At 39.2% G+C, this 21,643-nt stretch overlaps 2 protein-coding genes across 3 annotated transcripts; both read left to right on the top strand.

The window, feature by feature from the left end:
• Nucleotides 1–108: 108 nt before the first annotated feature.
• On the top strand, nt 109–3,515 carry LOC107770704 (protein SIEVE ELEMENT OCCLUSION B-like). 2 transcript variants are annotated; one of them, XR_012710170.1, is made up of 7 exons: nt 109–526; nt 650–745; nt 840–1,288; nt 1,397–1,509; nt 1,720–1,862; nt 1,947–2,432; nt 2,654–3,515. XR_012710170.1 is itself a non-coding variant. In XM_075254428.1 (5 exons), the coding sequence occupies exons 2-5, from the start codon at nt 885–887 to the stop codon at nt 2,229–2,231; spliced, it is 945 nt and encodes a 314-aa protein (XP_075110529.1). In that variant the 5' UTR covers nt 480–745; nt 840–884; the 3' UTR covers nt 2,232–3,515. The 2 variants fall into 2 exon arrangements, 1 of the variants encoding a protein (XP_075110529.1); XM_075254428.1 differs by having other exon boundaries at nt 480–745; nt 1,947–3,515.
• Nucleotides 2,247–3,268, top strand: LOC142161700 (protein SIEVE ELEMENT OCCLUSION A-like). The gene is made up of 2 exons (XM_075256172.1): nt 2,247–2,432; nt 2,654–3,268. Exons 1-2 carry the CDS (start codon nt 2,247–2,249, stop codon nt 3,266–3,268), a joined length of 801 nt encoding a protein of 266 aa, XP_075112273.1.
• Nucleotides 3,516–21,643: the final 18,128 nt, after the last annotated feature.

Genomic DNA, 21,643 nt, shown 5'->3' with positions numbered 1-21,643 from the left:
CAGGCTTACAAGCAAGGTACTCGATTCATTTACATTTTGCCTCCCCCTTAATTTATTCCCATATTCTTTCTCCTCACTATATATACCTTGCATGCATGCATGCTTCACTATTGTAATTTCTTCTTCAAAGGCCAAATTAAAAACCAGGAAAATGGGTGCTTTGGTGCCATCTGCTCGTCATGGTAGTAAGCCTTCGCCGCCAATGTCTGATGATCATGCTATGTCCAAAAAAATTCTTGATACTCACAATCCTGATGGTCGCGAAGTTGATGTTAAAATCATCCTCCATGTCGTCGAGGAGATTTTTCAACATGCTTACCCTCAGTGGCGAAGCAAGGAATTTACTCAAGAGTATTCAAACTTGAAAGAAGTGAAAAAAATCTCCGAGAAAGAGTGTTCAATATATATTATATACCTCTAAAATGTAATATTTTACTTATATACGCAGTGTAATTTTCCGACGAAGGGCTTTACAACATGTAGCTTCGCCCATGCTTACCCTGCTCGCATTGACGGCGTGCTACATGTAACATTTAGTTTTTCTTAGCTTGATTACATGATATATAATCTAATTTTCTAAACACATTTCTTGTCAAAACAACGACGTTTTGTTTTCTTAACTTTTGATTGCAATGCTATATGTTTTCAGGGCACTAGTCAGCCTCATCAAGCCAACATTGAAGCATTGAAGTTAGAAGAAAAGGCATCACTTGCCTTTGATATCATACACAGAGTCTCTTGCGAGGTTGACTAATCTTCCGTGTGTCCACACACTTTTCTTTTTATTAGATTGTTCTTTTTGGCTATAACACGTTTGTCTTTACAAAATGTAATTGCAGTTGACATGCAAGTGCTCAGGAGGAGGGGATACTCATTCAACAACAATGGCAATTTTAGCTATGCTCTCTGGCTACCAATGGGACGCAAAACTAGTGCTATCTTTAGCAGCATTAGCCATTACCTATGGTGAATTCTGGCTGGTGGCTCAGATGTTTGCTACTCATCCCTTGGCAAAATCTGTGGCTCTCTTGAAACAGCTACAAGATACTATGGAGCACCATGCTTCCCTCAAGTCGCGATTTGATGCCATGAACGAACTTATCGAGGCCATTTTGGAAGTAACAAAATGTATAATTGAGTTCAAGAGGCTTCCTTCTCAGTACATCTCTGAAGATCAACCACCTCTGTCTATTGCTATTTCCCACATTCCTACTGCTGTTTATTGGACCATTAAAAGTATTGTTGCTTGTGCTTCTCAACTTTCTAGCCTTCTTGGAATGAACTACGAGTAAGTCCCTCCGTTAAACCACAATATTTCTTTTCTTTTTTTGTGTACGAATTTAATTTGGTTCAATTGGAAGTAACATTACTACATGCAAACAAATGGAATATGCAGGATGATAGCAGCTACCACATCAGACACATGGGAAAAGTCAAGCTCCATTCACAAGCTGAGAAACATAAGCGATCACCGCAGAGCTGAATTAGATCGTTGCTATCATCATATTCGTGAGTAGATGTAATCATCGAATCATAATAAAGTATCATACAAGAAAATGGAAGAGAAGTGACAGATTAAGATACATAATAAAGTATCTTAGTCAAACTGAAACTTCAAAATCCTTCACAAGGAATCAAGAAATCATCATAAAGTAATAAAATCATGATTTAAACTAGAATTTGAGCTAGTTCTTGTAATTTTCTATAAATACCATGCAGAGGAGAAGATGCACGTTGAGTACTATCAGATGCTGGTGCACCTCTTTGAGACAACTCAATTCGACAACATGAAGATAAACAGGGGAATGATTTATATCAAGGACGATTTACTCCCACTTGAAGTAGGAACCACTCACACGAGGGTACGTTCAAATTTTACTTGTTTTAACCTGAAAGAAAGATCATGTTTTTTCCTGTGTTAAAGAATATGTTTTCCCTGACTTCAGGCTAGTATTGAGGTCCTTAGAAGAAAGACTGTTCTGCTTCTGCTGTCTGATCTTGACGCCAGCCCTGAAGAGTTGTTAGTACTGTCTCATATATACAATGAATCAAGGGCAAGGCCAGAACTTCAATATGAAATAGTGTGGCTTCCGATTGTGGATCAATCAAGGGGATGGAATGAAGAGGCGGAAGTGAAATTTAAGGAGCTGCAAGCAATAATGCCGTGGTACACATTGCACCATCCTTCCTTGTTAGCGCCAGCAATTGTCAAGTTTGTCAAAGAAAGGTAACATTTCTCTAAGAAAATGATGCTTGTAACCTTGGATCCACAACAGGGTAAAGTGGCTTGTCCAAATGCTATTCACATGGCTTGGATTTGGGGAAATTTGGCCTATCCTTTCACTATTTCCAACGAGGAAGCTTTGTGGAGCGTGGAATCTTGGAATCTTGAGCTAGTCGTCGATGGCATAGATCAGAATTTAATTGAATGGGTAAGCTTACAACAAAAATGCCTTGCAATTTTATGTTTATACTCACATCCATGTACTGAAGGGGAGCCTCGGCGTAACTGGTAAAGTTGCTGCCATGTGACCACGAGGTCATGGGTTCGAGCATGACCTTAAAGGGAACCCGCGCATAAAGGGAACTTAGTGCACTGGGATGCCCTTTACTCACATCCATGCATGTACTAATTCAATAATGTGGCAATCAGATGACGAGTGGGAAGTTTATCTGTTTGTATGGAGGAGAAGACGTCGAATGGATCCGTAGTTTCACAAAATCAGCAAAAAGTGTAGGTCAGAGAGCTGGGATTGATCTACTAATGATGTATGTGGGGAAGATCAACAACGAGGAGCGAGTTCGAAGTATCAACAGTATGGTAACAGCAGAAAATCTGAGTTATTGTTTGGACTTAAGATCAGTTTGGTACTTTTGGACAAGAATAGAGAACATGTTTTACTCCAAAATGCAGCTCGGAAAGACAATCCAAGAAGATAAAATTATGCAAGAAGTGTTGACAATGCTGAGTTTTGATGGAAGTGATCAAGGGTGGGCACTGATAAGCAGAGGATCGTTCGAAATGGCACGAGCCAAAAGTCAGATAATCACCAAAACATTAGATGATTACACTGTTTGGGAGGAAGATGCTAGAGAAAAAGGATTTGTGCCCGCACTTAATGATTATTTCCTGCAATTGCACACTCCTCAGCACTGCAATCGCTTAGTTGTACCCGGACTTGATGATTATATTCCAAAAATGGTAGTGTGTGCAGAATGTGGAAAGCCAATGGAGAGGTATTTCATGTACCGTTGCTGCACTGATTGAGGGGTTGTCTCTATTCAATCTATTGCTTGTTATATAGTAATGTGGTTCCTTGGTTTCTATGCTAAGGAATTTTCATCTTTGTTGTCAAAAATAATAGTTGGTCTTAGTACCACCTTTCTTTTACTATATGTAAGTCATATGCTGTATACATTTGTCTGGCTGTCAAGAGATGTATTTGATCAGCTCTAGACTACTATTAAGTGTGCAATAATTTATAGGTAATGAAATCGAGGCACGTCTTTTTTAGTTAATTTGGTCTTTTTTCTAACTTCCGTTTAAGAGGCTTCTTCTGATGGGTTGTCATAAGTCATCGCTTTTATTCTATAAACGCATAATATATAAATTTGGCCTCGCAGGGCAAGTATGTCCTCCAACTTTAGATGTACACAAGCATGCATCTTAACTTGTGTAAAGTTGAACATGTAAATACAAATGCTGACGTGGCACACTGACATGGCACATACATTTTGGAAGTGTCTATTTAATCATTTTGCAAGTTGGAGTGTTCAATTGATAAAGTGAAGACAAACTGAGGTGTCTACATGTGAACACCCAAAGTTGGAGGGCATACTTGCCAGCAGAGGCCAAGTTTGATAGCATATTTATGTATTATACCTTTTATATCACATTGAAGTAAAATGCTTCATCAATATGATGGTAATGGATGGAACACATTAATACACATACAGGCGGCACAAGAACAAGAGAAATTACTTTGTTTTTCTTGACATCAAGTGATCGTGTGATTACATGACTATTGTTACGTGACGCCTTCCTGAGATTCCTTGGAAGGGCGACATAAGGCTAAGCAATTAATGTCAGTGCAGTTACTATCTGCCAACTGAGGTCCCTTTCGTACGCTAGACGAGATTGTCAGTGCCGTACGTGAAAATCAATGTCACCGGCAATTGAGAGAACAGAAATGAGAATTAAGAATGAAAGAAAGCTTGATTGCATTAATGAATAGTTGGCTTGGATAGATTCGCATATAATTTGTGCTCCCGCAATCGGGCTAGGACCTTCCGCAAGTGCTCCAGGTGTTCTTCCAGTGTTTGGCTATATACCACAATGTCATCCAAGTAGACCACCATGAATTCGTCAATGTACTCTCGGAAGTCTTGGTTCATCAGGGTGCAAAATGTGGCTGGAGCGTTAGTCAAGCTGAATGGCATAACCAAGAAGTCGTACGACCCGTATCTTGTCACATAGGTCATCTTGTGTTCATCACCCTCTACAATCCAAATTTGCCAATAACTCTTCAGGTATATTTTGAAGAACACCGTCGCACCACCTAGTCTATCGAATAAGTCTGCCATTAGAGGAATAGGGTACTTGTTCTTCATGGTAATTTTGTTTAGAGCCCGATAATCGGCATAGAGTCATAAGCTGCCATCATGTTTCTTTTGGAATAGCACAGGGGACCCATATAGGGAATTGGAGGGCACAAGGATCCCTGTGTCTAGCGTTTTCGTCAACTGTCTCCGAAGTTCAGTGAGTTTGGGTTGGGAGATTTTGTAAGGCGCTGTCACGCCCCCTTTTCCTCTCCTTTCGGATTAGTCAGGATTTTTGACATTATTGGGACAACTCGTTTCCTTTTGGGAAAAGGGATATAAGAAATTGAAGAGTCGCCACCTAACAAATTAAGGTGCGTTAGGGCACCTATTACGGGTCATTTACAACACTAATTATACAACCAGAGATTGGGTAAGGGCTTGAAGTTACTTCAAGGAGAAGGTGTTAGGCACCCCTTAAAGTCCACAATGGTGGGTCTCGGTTTAACTTACTTTGTGAATTAATCCGATGCAAATAAACAGTCTAAGCACGCATATGTAAAGGAACATTGGTGTTAATAGTTAAGCAGTCTAAGCACACATATGTAAAAGGATCATTGATTTTAAAAGTTAAGCAATCTAAGCACACATATGTAAAAAGATAAGGGGGGTCCTAAGTTGTTATCCTATAGGAACACATCTATGTAATGCTCGGTAATCACTCCTCAATGAGGGGCTACACATTGCGTTAACACACAAGTCATCATATTCTTTTCTACACATTATCCCACCCCTTAGTGGGTATTAAGTGAGTTTTACTTAACGAACTCTAAGCGTGTTGTTACCCGTCCCTTCCTTGTGGTCCTGGAGGAGTTTGGGACCTCTAAATCTGGGCAGTTCTAGACAATCCTAATGTATTTAAAAGGTCAAAAATCCAGGCAACAATCAAATAATATGTAGGACCAGCAAATAGGGACAAAAAGAAATTAAAGGCTCATGTTTACCTCCGCACAGATACAACAAATAAACAGTATGTCTCAAACACAGATACAAGTAGTTTTTTAGAAAGAATCCTAGGACAGGATGTCCAGGTGAACATTAATACATAGAATATGCAAAATATTTAATCGCAGGGTCCTAATCAGTTTGCCTACTGATTTTAAGTGCTGTAAAACTTAAGCAGTTTAACATAATCAGAACGCATTTTCCAATTTCATATAGAGATTGGTTACCTAAGGCTTGCCTAGGCGTGGGATTTTATGCAATCACAATTACAAGAGATGATTAACAGTTTTAGAAATAGTTCGACCTACAAACATATTGTTCTAGGTGGCACCAATTATAATAGGTGATTTATACTGATTCGTGCTTAAAGACATGATATCTACACGGGAAGTTGCTTTTATACATTTTCATGGACATTGACTTATTTTAATCGAAATAAGCAGGTTCAAACAAATGCAAACAAAGTTCCTAAAAATATGGTATCTAATGCATACAAGGATGACAGTTTATTAAGGCGAGATTACTAACCTAGTAGCAGGATTTCTAAGTGGAATTATTTACGCAAAATTGAATCATGGAATAGTGATGTAAAGCATGCTGAAGCAATAAGCGTGAAGCCCTAAAATAGGATATCTTATGCAGGTTTGACTTGATTTGAATGTAAATGAGCATATCAATCCGAAGACATGGCTTCTAATGCAGATTCACAGAATATAAAATCTATCGCATGTTTTCTACCCAGGATTACCAACAATATCATATAACTACCCTCCATTTTTACTAGCTACCCCAATATCTGTTTACAATTAATTATTACAGACCAATGATCGAATAAATTACATAAATAAAATAGAAATTAAACTATAGGGAGCCTGAAGTAGGCCCAAAGCAAATCCTGATAATGCCAGTCCTTCAGTAGCCTCAAATGCCAAGGATTTCATAGCCAATCTCATGTTCAAGTGTGTCAGAGTTCCTTAAGGACCTCAAGGATCTCGGGAAGTGCTCATACCAAGATTTTTCACAATAAGGATTGGGTAAGTGTAGTGTAGAATAGTCAACCCCATTGTTCCAGAGTTTAAAGAGATATCAAGAGGATCCCAAGGCAGTACACACACTGGAGGGGCAGAACCTAGGGACTTAAGAGTAGAGTGAGAGTGCTTGAAATAGTTTTGAAAAGTTTAGAGAAGAAAACAGTACCAAAATGACTCTATAAGTAAAGAGGTTTTTCTGAAAAATAAGAACTGATTTAGTAGTAAAACAGTTTGAGAACCAGATAAACACTTTTGAAAAATCAGTAAGCAGCCTGATTAGTTATAGGACAAACAGGTTTAGCACCATTCAACACAAATTTCATATAGGGATAGTGGGGGATTGGGGACACATAGAATATACATTAGTGTATGGTAGCAGCACATAAACAACAGGATGCACAGAAGTTTTCAAGAGTTTTATAGGATTAAGAAGTTATTCATAAGAATGGGTGGAAGAGACATAGAGCAAAGATCACAAACAGCCGTGTAGAAAAAACATATTAACACTGGACAAATTGGCACACAATCAAAGTTACTTTGAGATAGTAGACAACTTAGCAAAGCAGATTAAGCAAGAACCTAAGTGAACAACTTAGACAAACATCATGAGTATTCCTAGTTCAAACATGCTGGCATACTTAACAAGCAGATTGAAACATGCTGGATAAAGCAGTAGGTAGAATTAGACATACTAATCATAGGTTTTAACAGAAACCAAATTCAGACATGCTAGGTGAAACAATAATCAGGTAGTGTAATTTATACATGCTAGTTACATATTGAACAACATGATGGTAAACAAGAAACTGGATTGGGAGTCATAACTAATGAACTAGAACAACAATGAAACACATAGAGTTTTTGACTTTGAAACTAAACCAGGACATACTAGTTAAGGAGAAAAAAACATGAGTATAGAGCGGATGTGGTGCAATAGCTAGCTTTGGCTTACAGCCGGCTAGGTCAATGAAAATTGCAAGTAACAAAGAAGAAAAGAGAGAGAGAGAGCTTTTAAGTGTAAGAGAGTTTTTTGAACTAGTGTTCGTGTGTAGAAGTGAGAATATAGGAGAGTATATATAGTAGTCAAGAGTTAAACAGAATAAGGAAAAGTATCAATTATGTAGCAATTAGAAAAATTTACAGAATCAGTCATACGTAAAATCAGTAAAGTCTCCCCTAATCAAGGGGTAATCAATCAACGGTAAAGAGCAGGACATATATTTAAGGAAGGAAATCAAAAAGAGACTTAGGTACGAAGTAGGCAATTAGGGGTAAATAAACATGAGTTTAATTAAGGAAATAATTAGTGAAGAATCTGTAAGTGTCATAGCTAATCAAAATAAGGTAAGAAAATAATTAAAAGGTGTAAAAAATAATTGAATCAGCACATAAATATCAATATAGCAAATTAGTGAATCAAAGACTCAAAAAAAATGATACTTATTTAAGGAGAATTAATAGGTTTCTATGAATAAACAGATAAGCCAAGTATAAACACAGAATTAGTCAAGAATCGAATCAGGAACCTTAATAGAGGCACATTAGGGTAATATCACAACACATTCAAATTAAACGAAGGAGAAACCATGCGAATCAAAGCACAGAACAAAATCATGTAACAAGTAATACAGACAAGATCAGAATCCAAACAAAAATGTCAAAAAATTGGGGTTTTAGCATAAACTAGTTAGGGTTAAGGCAAACTCAACATAATCGGTCAAAAACACATAAGAATAGAAGATGAAACATTTAAAACCAAAAAACATTTTGAGGAAAAAGATTTTCAGGAAACCCTAGTTTAGGAAAGTAAAAAGCCACTCGAAAATCAGAAGATTTTCATAAAAATCATGTGAAATAAGTTCAACCCACCTCAGATCTTGTACAGATCTGAGAAGTTCAAAGGACGAAATTAGGATTTTAAAAGAAATAAACAGAGATGAAGACATAGGCTTAGAAATCCATAGGTTTAAGGCGAAATAGGAAGATCTTACTCGAAATCGAACTAAAATGGCCTGAAATAGGCAAGAAAGGGCCAAAGGTGTAAGCGGACTAACCCTGGTCCCTCGAGGACCTTAGAGACGGCGGTACCCAGCATATGAGAGGCCATTAGAGGCATGGGGGTAGTGAGAAACCACCGTGGACGGAGGTGGATGTGTGATGGCGAGGGAGAGTTAGGGTTAGGATTAGAGAGCATCTGAGAGAGAAGGGGTAGGGGTGACGACGGGGTGAGAAGAGAGAATGAGAGGTTGGGGGGTCTTTAGGTTTAATTATGGTAGAAATAACTTGGGTCGTTGATCAAAATGATCAACGACCAGGATTCCACAAGACTTGGGTCGGGTACATAAGGGGTTTGGTCTTGGGTTTACTGGGCTGATTTATAAGGGTATTTGGGCTAGTTTATTAGGCTAAAATTGATATTAAATAAGGCTACTTGTTAAATACCCCAAATAAATTAATTAAAATAATTTATAAAATAATTACTAATTATAAAAATAAATTTCATGCATAGAAATGTTTTAAAAAAAAGGTTATTTAGTATTTAAAAATACAAAAGACTAATTTCTGGAAAAATAATGCAAGAATTGTATGTTTGGGCTATAATTGCAAAGTCATTGCAATTATAGCCAAAAGATGTCAATTTGGCTATTTATGGAATAACTTGGACTTTATAGGACCATAAATAGTAAATTAAATCGAGAAATATTTTTGAACTCATTTGTGATGCGATTTTGTAATTATTTATTAGAGATAAAATACTGGGCGAATTAATAAAAGGTGTAGAAATTATGGAAAAAATACCAATGGATGCTAATGCATGATTTCAAAGACATATATGCATTTTAAAATTATTTTAAGAAAAATTGGGTATCAATAGATGCCCCTCTTTACCCGTAAAATGTCACACCTCCTTTTTATCTACACCCGAAGGGTATAAGAGAGTTTTTCCAATTTAAATGACAATCGAAACGGGATTATATATTAGATTCAGAGTCGCCACTTGGGATAATTTTATGGTGTCCCAAGTCACCGGTTTAAATCCCGAATCGAGGACAGATTGACTCTGTATTACAGTCCGCGAACCAGAAACCTAGGTAAGGAATTCTGTTAACTTGGGAGAAGGTGTTAGGCATTCCCGAATTCCGTGGTTCTAGAAAAGTCACTTAACTGTTATAATCGGCTCAATTACCTGAATTAAAACACTTTTGCACCTATGTGCATTTTTACCTTTAACCGCTTTTAATTCATTTTTAGGAAAATTTCAACGTTATACAAAACACGTCTTTGGATCACGCCACATGAAATGCACCCGCGATCCTAGAAATATTTTATTTAACGTTGTTAGAATTTGAATTTGGGTCACATGAAATGCACACCCGAGTTTAAGGAAGTTAAGTATTAAAATAACGCGCCAACAACAACTACGTATTTTTAACTTTGCGAGAGCCATGGAAAATTCGCTAAATGGCGCGCCTCGAATTCTAAGGATTAATATACTAATTAAGTGAGGGCCATGCATTTTAAGATTTTATTCGGCACGACGTACCTCAAATTATTCTAACCAAGAGGTTTTAAAAAATAAATTATGAGGGCCATAAACTATTATGTATTAAAAGATATGGCTCTCCTCAATTAATAAAGGTTTTGGCTATTTGATTAATGGGCATAAGAAATTCTCGGATCATTTTTTAAGAAATCAGATCTGATCGATTTGTAACAATGGGAAATTTGGGCCAGTCAGTAGATTGGGTTTGGGCCCAACAACGACATCAGCAAGAAAACACACATGTAGCGAGGATTGCCATTTTCTGTTTCCAAATGATTTCAAGGCTTTAAGCCCAAGTTGAGCCCAAGTCTAACAAATGAGGGGGTATTAACGTTTGACCCTGGATCGAGTCCCTGTGAGCCCAAATTAATCCAATAATAGGAATTAGGCCCCAAGTGGCCATTATGAAATCAAACCCCAAATAAAATTACTGATCTTCAGCGTTAGGAATAAACAGACCATTAATCACTTGAAATAACAAAATACCTAACACTCAAACACCATTCAATCGAGTTTTACAAGCTATAATTACAAATCCTTATTCACAAGCAATTTACTCATTAATCTGCATACTAAAATGGTTTTCAGATTCAGCATATGTGCATAGACATATTCTTATCTGCACCCCATCCCCCTTACTTTAAATCCTCATTACAAATAACCTGAGATTAACAATTACCTTGCAAAGCATTAAGAGATCCAACATGAACTACTTTATGCTAACATGCTCAAACAGAAGCTGGACTAAAGATGAAGTGAGCTTTGAATCATTTTATCTAAGAGAAATGAAACTAAACTAAAGATTCAAAACATGGAGGTCATGCTTGGCATTCTGAATTTTATTTCACACTCCGAATCAGAACTTTACATGAAGTGGGATTCAGAGAAGTGTACCTGGTAAGCAAAACAAAATAGAAAATGAGGGATCAGAACAGTTACAGCTAGCCCGGATCCAACCAACCAAAATAGTGAGATCAGCTCATGAATTCAATGGAACAGTAAGCCCATAACAAAGCTTGAACCAGAATTTTTCAAAATACGACTTCAATCCTTTTCAACCCTAAGGTGAGAAACTATCATTTTCAGAAGTTGTATTCACCAAATGAAATCAGAAGACTCCAAAAATGAGTAGAGTTTTAGCAATTTTCTAAACAAATATTCTAAGGAATTCAGAATTTGTTTTCACAAGGGACTCAGCCATTTCAGTTTCTTTTTTTCCAGACTTTTTCATCTTCCCCCCTGCCTTGAATGCCAAGTTAGAGAGCCTTTATAGGCAAGGCATTTAAGGCAGCTAGATGAGTATCAGATTTTGCACCTAGACCCTTTTGTAATTTTTATTTTAGCTCAAATACCCCTAATCAACTATCAGAATTTCAAACGCAGCCCCCCATCCCATTTCCTGGAAGCTTCCTAAGGTTGTTACATAAGATTCCCCTACCAATAATACCCACATTACCCCTGGACCCCTGTTAATTAACCAGATAGACCAAACGGGTATGGGTCAAGTTGACCTTGGGTTGAATTAACTCAAAATCCAACCTAGACCATGAGCCCGAACCTAAAGGCATGAAACCCGAGGCCCAAATACAATCAAAACCAACTAGATTCTGAGTCTATCAAGAGCAGAAAGTGCACACTTGTTTGAAAATTAAAATTTAACTACACGGCTGATTAATTACATAAACAAGCAAAGAGTGAATTGAGTTATTAAATTGAGACGACTTAATTACCTTATGAGACTAAAGGAAAATCAAAGGTTCAAGCATGTTATTAACAAAATCAGAGAATAGACCTTTAAACCTCGACCAAAAAACTGAACGAAAAAATGAACACAAAAATTAAACTAGGGGAAAAACCTAAGCTCAAAAACTTGCTCGAATTTCAGTCTACTTCAAGAAATATGAGAAGAAAAGAAGAAGAGTAGGACGTGAATCAAAAGTGGACAGAAGAAAGGGACAAGGAAAGTTTACCGACTAGACTCGACCACAACGCTGGACTCCCTGATTTAACACAATCAGTGTTAGTCGCTTGTTCTTTGTTAAGAACAAACGATCAACACTGCTTATGCCAAATTAGACTCGAAAATCTTGAAAACCCCACGCCTGTGGTTATGCAAGCCACAAAATCAAAGGCAGAGCGATTTGGCTTTTAGGGCTTCGAACTTTGATTCGAGATTCAAAGGGATTGAGAGGGATTCGAGGGATATGGGTTAGGGATTTGGAAATAGGGGGTCATGGGGGTTTCAGGGTGTTAGTTTGGGGGCGGTTTGGGGTGGCGCCGCCACCGGAGAACATCATGGCGGCGCTAGGGTTTTTAAATTTTGAGGCTTTCTGGTGAGATTTGAGAGGAGTGGAGTGTGGATTTGGGATAAGGAGTTGGATGAGAAGCAGTGGAGTAAAAATAGGGGTGATTGGTTGTCGGCCACCGCTGTGGGCGATTTCCGACGTGCGGCGGATGGTGGTTCAAGGTGGCGTTTGGTTGGGGTCTCTGAGGGTATGAGAGACGATGATATGGGAGGGGGGCCTGAGGGGGTGGTCTTGTTCAGACATATATATATGGGTAGAGTGAGGAGTTCCAGTCCGTTGGATGAAAGGAGATCAACGGTTCAGATCTGTCAACCCCAAACGACATCGTTTTGTTTTAAAAAGGGTGGACCAGACCGGGTTGGGGCGGATCTGGGCTGGCTTTTGGACGGGTTTAAGGGAGGGGATTTGGTTTGGGCTTGGAAAATTTGGAGACTTGGCCCAAAAATCTAATTCTTTCAATTCTTTGCCCCATTTCTTTTTAATTTTCTTTATTCCAATTTCTTTTTTTTTTTCTCAAAATTGAAAGTAAAATCCTAAATTAAATCATAAAACCAAATTAATCCTACCCTATTGAATTAATCACCTCTAACTAATAATTACCAAAACTAATTAAAAAAAAGACCAATTTAAAGGAAAAACTACCCAAATTCGAAATTTAAAATTAAAAGTGCAAAATAAACTATTTTTTGTGATTTTTCGATTCTTATAAAATAACTAATTTGTTACTTAATTCAAAAATACAAAGTTAAATCCTAAATGCAAATGCACACATTTCTGTACTTTTCATTAATTAAATAAAATAAACATGCGCAGACAAATGTAAGTAATTGACAAAAAATGCCACAAGAATCCAGTGAATTGCAAACAATAAAAACAAATGGTTTTGTTTTGAAATTGTGGGAGTAATTCATATAGGGCAAAAATCACGTGCTCACAGCTGCTCTCTTTGCTCGGAAACATGAAGAGTTTTCGTGCAAAGATAAAGTGAGCAGATACGAGCGATTTTTGCCCGTTTGGATACTCCGTGGGAAGCATTTTTTGAAAGATTTGACCGTACCCTACTTCTGAGGTTGCCTACATATCCTTGGCTATAAAGGAATCAGGTCAGTGTAGTTCGGGAAGTTTCGGTATCTGGGACTACCATGAAGCTGTGATCTCACTGTTGTTGTTGCTGCTTACTGAACCCCTTATTACACCATGACAAAATAAACGAAGCTAGACTAAACTACGATCTACGCATTACAAGAATCCTATCTATATCTTCAAACTTGATCTTGTAATTCCTGTTGCCTTGTTGACTTGTATTTTCTAGATGAAGTCCTTTTTTGCCGACTTGAATTGTGATCTGAGACACTTTCCTTTTTCATCAGGTGGACGCCTGATTGCTGAACTCGAATTATAATCTGAGATGCTTTCCTTTTCTCTAGGTGGATGCCTGATTGCCAAAACTTGAACTGTATTCCCGTGCTCTCCAGGTGGGTGCCTGATTGCTGAACTTGAACTGTATTCCCGTGCTCTCCAGGTGGGCGCCTGACTGCTGAACTTGAACTGTATTCCCGTGCTCTCCAGGTGGGCTCCTGATTGCTGAACTTGAATTGTATTCCCGTGCTCTCCAGGTGAGCGCCTGACTGTTGAACTTGAATTGTATTCCCGTGCTCTCTAGGTGGGCGCCTGACTGCTGAACTTGAATTGTATTCCCGTGCTCTCCAGGTGGGCGCCTGATTGCTGAACTCGAACTGCTTCTCCCTGTTCTCCAAGTGGGTGCCTGATTTCAATAAAATAGACAAAACAAAGAAAATTTTCTGCCCCAGTTTGGTAGCTGGGCACATATGTGAGTGTTAAACTGAATCATGTTACCAAATATTACTAAGATTTTGAAAGCTAGGTCCCATTATCCAGGGGGGTCCTGACAACTCTTAACTAAACGACAATTTTAAATCTAAGTTATATCTTCTTAAGGTGTGACTTTCGCTAAATCTTGTTATCTAAGAGGGTCTTAAGCTACACCCCATTATCCAGGAAGGTCCTGACAACTCTTAATTAAATGACAATTTTAAATCTAAGTTATATCTTCTGAAGGTATTACTTCCGCTACATCTTGTTATCTAATAAAGTATTAAAGCTGCATCCCATTATCCAGGAGGGTTCTGAAAATCAAAAGTCAAGCTTTATCTTAAGAGTGACTATTTTACGGCTAAATTATATTACCCTACACCAGAACTTACGCTAAATTTTGTTATCCAATGGAAAATTTAAAGCTAGGTCCCATTATTCAGGAGGGTCCTAACAACTCTTAATTGAATACTATCTCAAACATGCAAACTTTGAAGCCAACTTATATTCCTTGGGGTTACATTTATGCTAGATTATGCTACTCATGATTGTTTTGAATTTTAAACTAGGTCTCATTTTCTAGGAGGGTCCTGAAAATTTACAGTCAAACCTGTCTGATGTTTGCCTTTCCTTACGGTAGGTTTCTCCGAAACAATCGAAATTTCCTGCCCCTGTTTCAATAAAAGAAAAATCTTGTCAGTTTAAAATGTGTTGGTTAGTTTGTGGCATTCTTGCTGAAAGTGACCTCCCCGCCGTCGTGCTTTGTTTTGACTGACTTCTCCTGAACTGGCCAAGAACCGCTTGACTTCCCGACTGACTTTCAAACCCCATGACATTGGATGACCCGAGTGTTCTATACCCAACTGTTGTGTTACATCTCTGACCCATTTGTTTGAACGTCTGCATTTCCCATGAAATTACTAAATCGTTCCACCGATGGAACTTCCACTGACCTTTTATATCCCATTTCACATCGTACTATCTCCAGCAATGCCTTGACCTCCCTGTGCCTTGTGCAACTTTGGAAGTTGGAAGTAAGCTTTGAAATTCCTTCTTATTTGCTTAAACAGAATTGACATTGGGAACATCTTAGAGAAATAAACCCAAAAGAAATGAAATACAATGACTTTCAGAGCTAAGGATAAGAAAAATCCAAAACTGGAAGACTATTTGAAGGGGAAAAAGAAAATAGACTTATCTGAGTGGAGCAGCTGACACCAATGATCATGACATGCATTTTGGATTAGTCTACCCAGTCTGTCCAACTAACCAACTTTCGGTTGCCAAACTTTGTTGCCCTGGAGTTTCTATAACCTGACTTCTTCGCCAAACCTTGACCTTGTTCGGCCTGCGGTGCCCTGAAGGGTTTTCACCAACAAGCCTCTCTCCTTTGTTCATCTCTCAACTTACTTTCGCCTTATGGTGCCCGTGAGGGTTTTCACCAATAAGACTCTCTCATTTTTGATTTCTCTCATCCTCCGTCGCCTTATGGTGCCCATGAGAGTTTTCACCAATGAGACTCTCTCATTTTCAACATTTTCCTTGTTTGGACCGGAGTGTTGCCCCTGATATGATTCACCTTTACTTGCTTGACCTGACATCTCTCGAAGACTGATCGGAAGGTCTTTCATTGGACCGTAATGTGGGATTTTGGATAGGGTTAGAAAGAAAGGATATCAAAAGGCTCAAAATAATTCAAATGGGTTCAAGATTACAACTTTCGGAATCAGATTTCCTACAACAACCACAACTTCTGCCCCAATTTCTTTGTTTGGGGACTTTTGGATTTTTGTTTTGATATGACCAAACCGTGAGGCTGCCTACATATCCTTAAAAGGAATCAGGTCGAACGTAGTTCATGACATAGAAATTGCTTTGTTGTTGTGATTCTCTCCTTCCTCTTTCTTTCTCTTTGTGTTGTTTTGTTGTTCTTTTTTTTTACTTTTACTCTCTTCTTTTTTTTTCTTCTCCTTTTTTTTCTTTTTCATTTTCATTCATTTTTTTTCTTTTACTTTTCTTTTGTTCTCGCATTTCCGAGTTTCGCCACTGATTCCAAAAGAGGGGAATGAAAGGAAATAAATAAGGCTCAAAAGGGGTAACAAATGATAAAGTGTTTAGATAGCAGAACAAAATGCATTCGTCATTCCAATCTTCCAAACATTCCAAGTACAAACAAATACAATTTAAACAAAGAAATCATACATAATATCTCTTGACCGCATCAGAATTGATAGCCATTTCTACATGTTTGCCTTCTATGTCTGTTAAATACAAAGCACCATTGGACAACACTCTCGTCACGATGAACGGCCCCTGCCAATTTGGGGCGAACTTGCCTTTTGCTTCAGCCTTATGAGGAAGGATACACTTCAATATTAACTGGCCCACTTCAAACTTACGTGGACGCACCTTCTTGTTATATGCTCTTGCCATTCTCTGTTGATACAACTGGCTATGACAAACTACTGCCAATATTTTCTCATCAATTAAACTCAACTGTTCCAAACGAGTTTTGACCCACTCATCGTCATCAATTTCGGCCTCAGCGATAATCCGAAGGGACGAGATTTCAACTTCCGCAGGTATCACCACCTCAGTGCCATATACCAACAAATAAGGAGTTGCCCCTACTGAAGTACGAACAGTAGTGCGATGACCCAACAATGCATAAGGCAGCTTTTCATGCCAATGTCTAGAACCCTCCACTATTTTCCGAAGTATCTTCTTTATATTCTTATTGGCTGCCTCGACTGCTCCATTCACCTTGGGGTGATATGGGGTGGAATTGCGATGCGTAATCTTAAACTGTTGGTATACCTCTTTCATCAAATGACAGTTAAGATTAGCACCATTATCTGTGATGATTACCTTCGGGATCCTGAACCGGCAAATGATATTTGAGTGCACAAAATCGACCACTGCTTTCTTGGTCACGGACTTGAAAGTTTTAGCTTCAACCCACTTGGTAAAATAATCAATGGCCACCAGAATGAACCTGTGCCCATTGGACACTGCTAGCTCGATTGGTCCAATGACATCCATGCCCCATGCAACAAAAGGCCAATGTGCAGACATTGTGTGCATTCAGATGGTGGAGAATGAATCAAATCTCCGTGCACTTGGCACTGATGACACTTGCGCACGAAATTGATATAATTTTGCTCCATAGTGAGCCAATAATAACCTGCTCGGAGGATCTTCTTTACCAACACGTACCCACTCATATGCGGTCCACAGACTCCAGAATGTACTTCGGTCATGATGGCTATGGCCTGTCTAGCATCTATGCATCTCAACAATCCAAGATCCGGAGTCCTTTTGTACAAAACCCCTCGGCTGAAGAAAAATCCGCTCGCCAACCGCTGAATTGTTCTCTTTTGATCGCCTGTGGCTTGTACCGGATACACCCCCATCCTGATATATTCCTTGATATCATGAAACCAAGGCTCTCCATCAAGTTCTTCTTCTACCACATTATAGTAAGCATGCCAATCATGGACCTGAATATGCAACGGGTCAACATAAGCCTTATCCGGATGATGTAGCATTGACGCCAAGGTAGCCAAAGCATCAGCAACTTCGTTATAGATCCTTGGAATATGCCTGAACTCTACTGATTGAAACCGTTGACAAATATCATGCAAACATTGTCGGTACGGTATTAGTTTCAAATCTCGTGTTTCCCATTCCCCTTGAATCTGGTGCACCAGAAGGTCCGAGTCCCCCAAGACCAAAACTTCCTGGACACCCATGTCTGCAGCTAACCTCAAGCCTAAAATGCATGCCTCGTATTCAGCCATGTTGTTAGTACAATAGAAATGAAGCTGAGCCGTAACAGGGTAGTGATGTCCTGTTTCAGAAATTAATACAGCTCCTATCCCAATGCCTTTTATGTTAGCAGCTCCATCAAAGAAAAGTTTCCAACCTGGCTCTCCAACTTGTTCCAACTCATAAATGTGCATTACCTCTTCATCAGGGAGGTAAGTCTTCAAGGGCTCATATTCTTCATCCACTGGGTTCTCAGCCAATGCCTGGGTTTTCATCACAGTCCGGGTTACATAGATGATGTCAAATTCTGTAAGCAAAATCTTCCACTTTGCGAGCCTCCCTGTGGGCATAGGCTTCTGAAAGATATGCTTTAATGGATCCAAACGAGAGATGAGGTAAGTAGTGTAAGATGACAAATAGTGCTTCAACTTTTGTGCTACCCAAGTTAGGGCGCAACATGTCCTCTCAAGGTGAGTGTACTTAACCTCGTAAGATGTGAACTTCTTGCTGAGATAATAGATGGCCTGCTCCTTCCTGCTGGTGATGTCATGTTGACCCAACACACAACCAAACGAGTTGTCCAAAACCGTCAAATACAGAATCAAAGGTCTCCCTGGTTCTGGTGGGACCAACATAGGTGGGTTTGACAAGTACCCCTTTATCTTATCAAATGCTTATTGACACTCATCTGTCTACCTAACCGCATCATCCTTCTTCAACAGCTTGAAGATAGGCTCACAAGTCGTCGTAAGCTGAGCAATAAACATGCTGATGTAATTCAACCTCCCCAACAGACTCATCACCTCAGTCTTGTTCCTTAGGGGTGGAAACTCTTGGATAGCTTTGATCTTTGACGGGTCCCATTCAATACCTCGATAGCTGACTATGAATTCCAACAATTTTCCAGATGGCACACCAAATGCGCATTTTGTAGGATTGAGCTTAAGATTGTACCTGTGAAGCCTTTGGAAGAATTTTCTCAAATCTCTGACATGATCAGACTGCTTTCTAGACTTTATGATTACATCATCCACATAAACCTCGATCTTCTTGTGTATCATGTCATGGAATATGGTTGTCATTTCCCTCATGTAAGTTGCCCCAGCATTTTTCAAACCGAAAGGCATGAGCCTGTAGCAGTATGTTCCCCGTGGTGTGATGAATGACATCTTCTCCGCATCTTCCTCATCCATTAAGATCTGATGATACCTGCATAACAGTCCACAAAAGACCCAAGCTCATGTTTGGTGCAATTGTCAATCAGAATGTGGATATTTGGCATTGGGAAGTTGTCCGTGGGACTTGCCTTATTGAGATCACGATAATCAACACACACCCTGGTCTTGCCATCCTTCTTTGGCACAGGTACTACGTTGGCTAACCAAGTGGGATACCGAGTGACCCGAATGACCTTTGCCTCAAACTGCTTTGTGACCTCTTCTTTAATTTTTACACTCATGTCTGTTTTAAACTTCCTCAGCTTCTGCTTGACAAGAGGGAATGCCGGGTCAGTGGCCAATTTGTGAACCACCAAGTCAGTGCTTAAACCCGACATGTCGTCATATGACCATGCAAAAACGTCTTTATACTCAAGTAACGCTTTAATTATCTCCTCCCTGAGTTGAGGTTCAAGATGGACACTTATCTTAGTTTCTCTGATATTATTTGGGTCCCCTAAATTGATTTCTTCTGTATCACTCAGGTTAGGCTTGGGTTTCTCTTCAAAATGACTTAGTTTTTTTCTAATTTCTTCAAAGGCGTCATCCTCGTCGTATTCCGATTCATCATCACACTCTATTTCTTGAATTACTAATTCAGAAATAGATTGGCTTTTAAGACTGGGCCGAAGATTCCTCATGCATGTCATGTTATTGAAACCAGCATAAAAAGAACTGTACAAGGAAGAAAAGAAAACAAAAATAAAACTGTCAGGAATGAGGAAAAAAAGAAATTGTATTTCATTGAAATTAAAAGATAACAAGGTTTATACATCCAAACGGACAGAACATAGAATCTGAATTACAACCCTGGAATAATCTAGATAAACTGAAAGAAAATCAAAGCAAACTACCAAAACTCTTTCCTGGTGGGGAGAGGAGTAGCTTACCAATTGTTAATCTTTGCACTGGGCCCACAAATTACACATCCGCCCTGCTAGAACCCTCTCCAGCTTCCACCATGTTCACATCATCGAATAACTTCTCGAACCTTTCAATCAAATCTTTATCAGGACTAACCACAGAACTGGGAACTGTTGTTACTGGGCGTTTCCTTGTGCCAGGCCTAACAAATGATCTGGAGAGCCATAGGATAGGCTTTGGAGGACCCAGGCCCTCTATTTCAACTTTCTGGCTCTTTTCACGTCCACAGCTGTGGGCTTGAACCCCAAACCAAATATATCCAAGTTTTTGGGGAGAGACACCGTCTGTACGATACATTGCAGGGATGCACCCAAATCCTTGCCCTGTACAAAACCATTTTTCAACATTTCAATGGCTATCGTGACTGATGCAGCAACTACCCTCGGAGTTGGAACGCACTTCCCTTCTGGAATTTTCTCTACCGAAACCGTGTCAAAAACCTGATAAACCCATGGCCCCTTGTCGTCTTCAAACTCTATGAATGGAACAATGGCATCACTGAGAACACACAAATTGTCTTCGCCGTGCACAACAATTTCCTATCTATCCTATTCAAATTTGACCATTTGATGCAGAGTAGACGGGACCTCTTTGGCAGCATGAATCCAGGGTCGACTTAACAGCAGATTGTAAGAAATAGTCACATCGAGCACCTGGAACTCCATGGTAAATTCAACTGGCCCTATTGTAAGCTCAAGCATTATGTCCCCGACTGAATCTTTCCCTCCATCGTCGAATCCCCGAACGCAGATACTATTTTTGTGAATTCTTTCGTCATCCACCTTTAAATTGTTCAGAGTGGAGAGAGGGAAAATGTTCACACTAGAACCATTGTCAACCAGTACCCAAGTAACCACAGAATATTCGCATTTCACCGGAAGATAAAGGGCTCTATTGTGCTCAGTACCCTCCACAGGCAACTCATCATCAGAAAAAGTGACTTTGTTTACCTCAAATATCTTGTTAGCTATCTTTTCCAAATAGTTTACTGATATTTTGTCAGGAACATGGGCCTCATTCAGGATCTTCATCAAAGCCCAACGGTGCTTGTCTGAATGGATCAATAATGACAATTGTGAAATTTGAGTCGGTGTCTTCCTCAACTGCTCTGCTTCTTCCTCGGTCACAGCTTTCTTCACTAGCACTAGGTTATCTTTGGAGATCTTAACTTTTCTCAACTCTTCAGGGGAAAAGCATCTCCCCGATCGTGTCAAACCATGGGTCTCACAAACTTCTTCTTTAACCTCTTTCCCCTTGTAAGTCACTGTCACTCGTTCATAATTCCATGGGACCGCCTTGCTGTTGGTTATCGGTAATTGAGTTACATGTTTGATAATGACAGGATATGTGCGAGCACCCTCCACAATTACAACAGGTTTGTCATCCACTCCTGGCACAACCACTTTTACTCTTTCTTGTTTTACTGCCACATCACTTGGGGTCCCCTTCTTAACTATTGCAGATGGTTCACTATTT

The sequence above is a fragment of the Nicotiana tabacum genome, chromosome 6 (assembly GCF_000715075.1).
Source record: "Nicotiana tabacum cultivar K326 chromosome 6, ASM71507v2, whole genome shotgun sequence".
In the NCBI taxonomy this organism is placed as follows: domain Eukaryota; kingdom Viridiplantae; phylum Streptophyta; class Magnoliopsida; order Solanales; family Solanaceae; genus Nicotiana; species Nicotiana tabacum.
The sequence above is the reverse complement of the archived record's forward strand: the minus strand, read 5'-3'. Positions and strand labels throughout refer to the sequence as shown.

Coding starts and splice junctions, on each gene's coding strand:
- LOC107770704 (XM_075254428.1), top strand. CDS start 885: ATGGCAATTTTAGCTATGCTCTCTGGCTACCAATGGGACGCAAAACTA. Junction 1,289..1,396: donor CTTCTTGGAATGAACTACGA/GTAAGTCCCTCC, acceptor TGGAATATGCAG/GATGATAGCAGCTACCACAT. Junction 1,863..1,946: donor TAGGAACCACTCACACGAGG/GTACGTTCAAAT, acceptor CCCTGACTTCAG/GCTAGTATTGAGGTCCTTAG.
- LOC142161700 (XM_075256172.1), top strand. CDS start 2,247: ATGATGCTTGTAACCTTGGATCCACAACAGGGTAAAGTGGCTTGTCCA. Junction 2,433..2,653: donor ATCAGAATTTAATTGAATGG/GTAAGCTTACAA, acceptor TGTGGCAATCAG/ATGACGAGTGGGAAGTTTAT.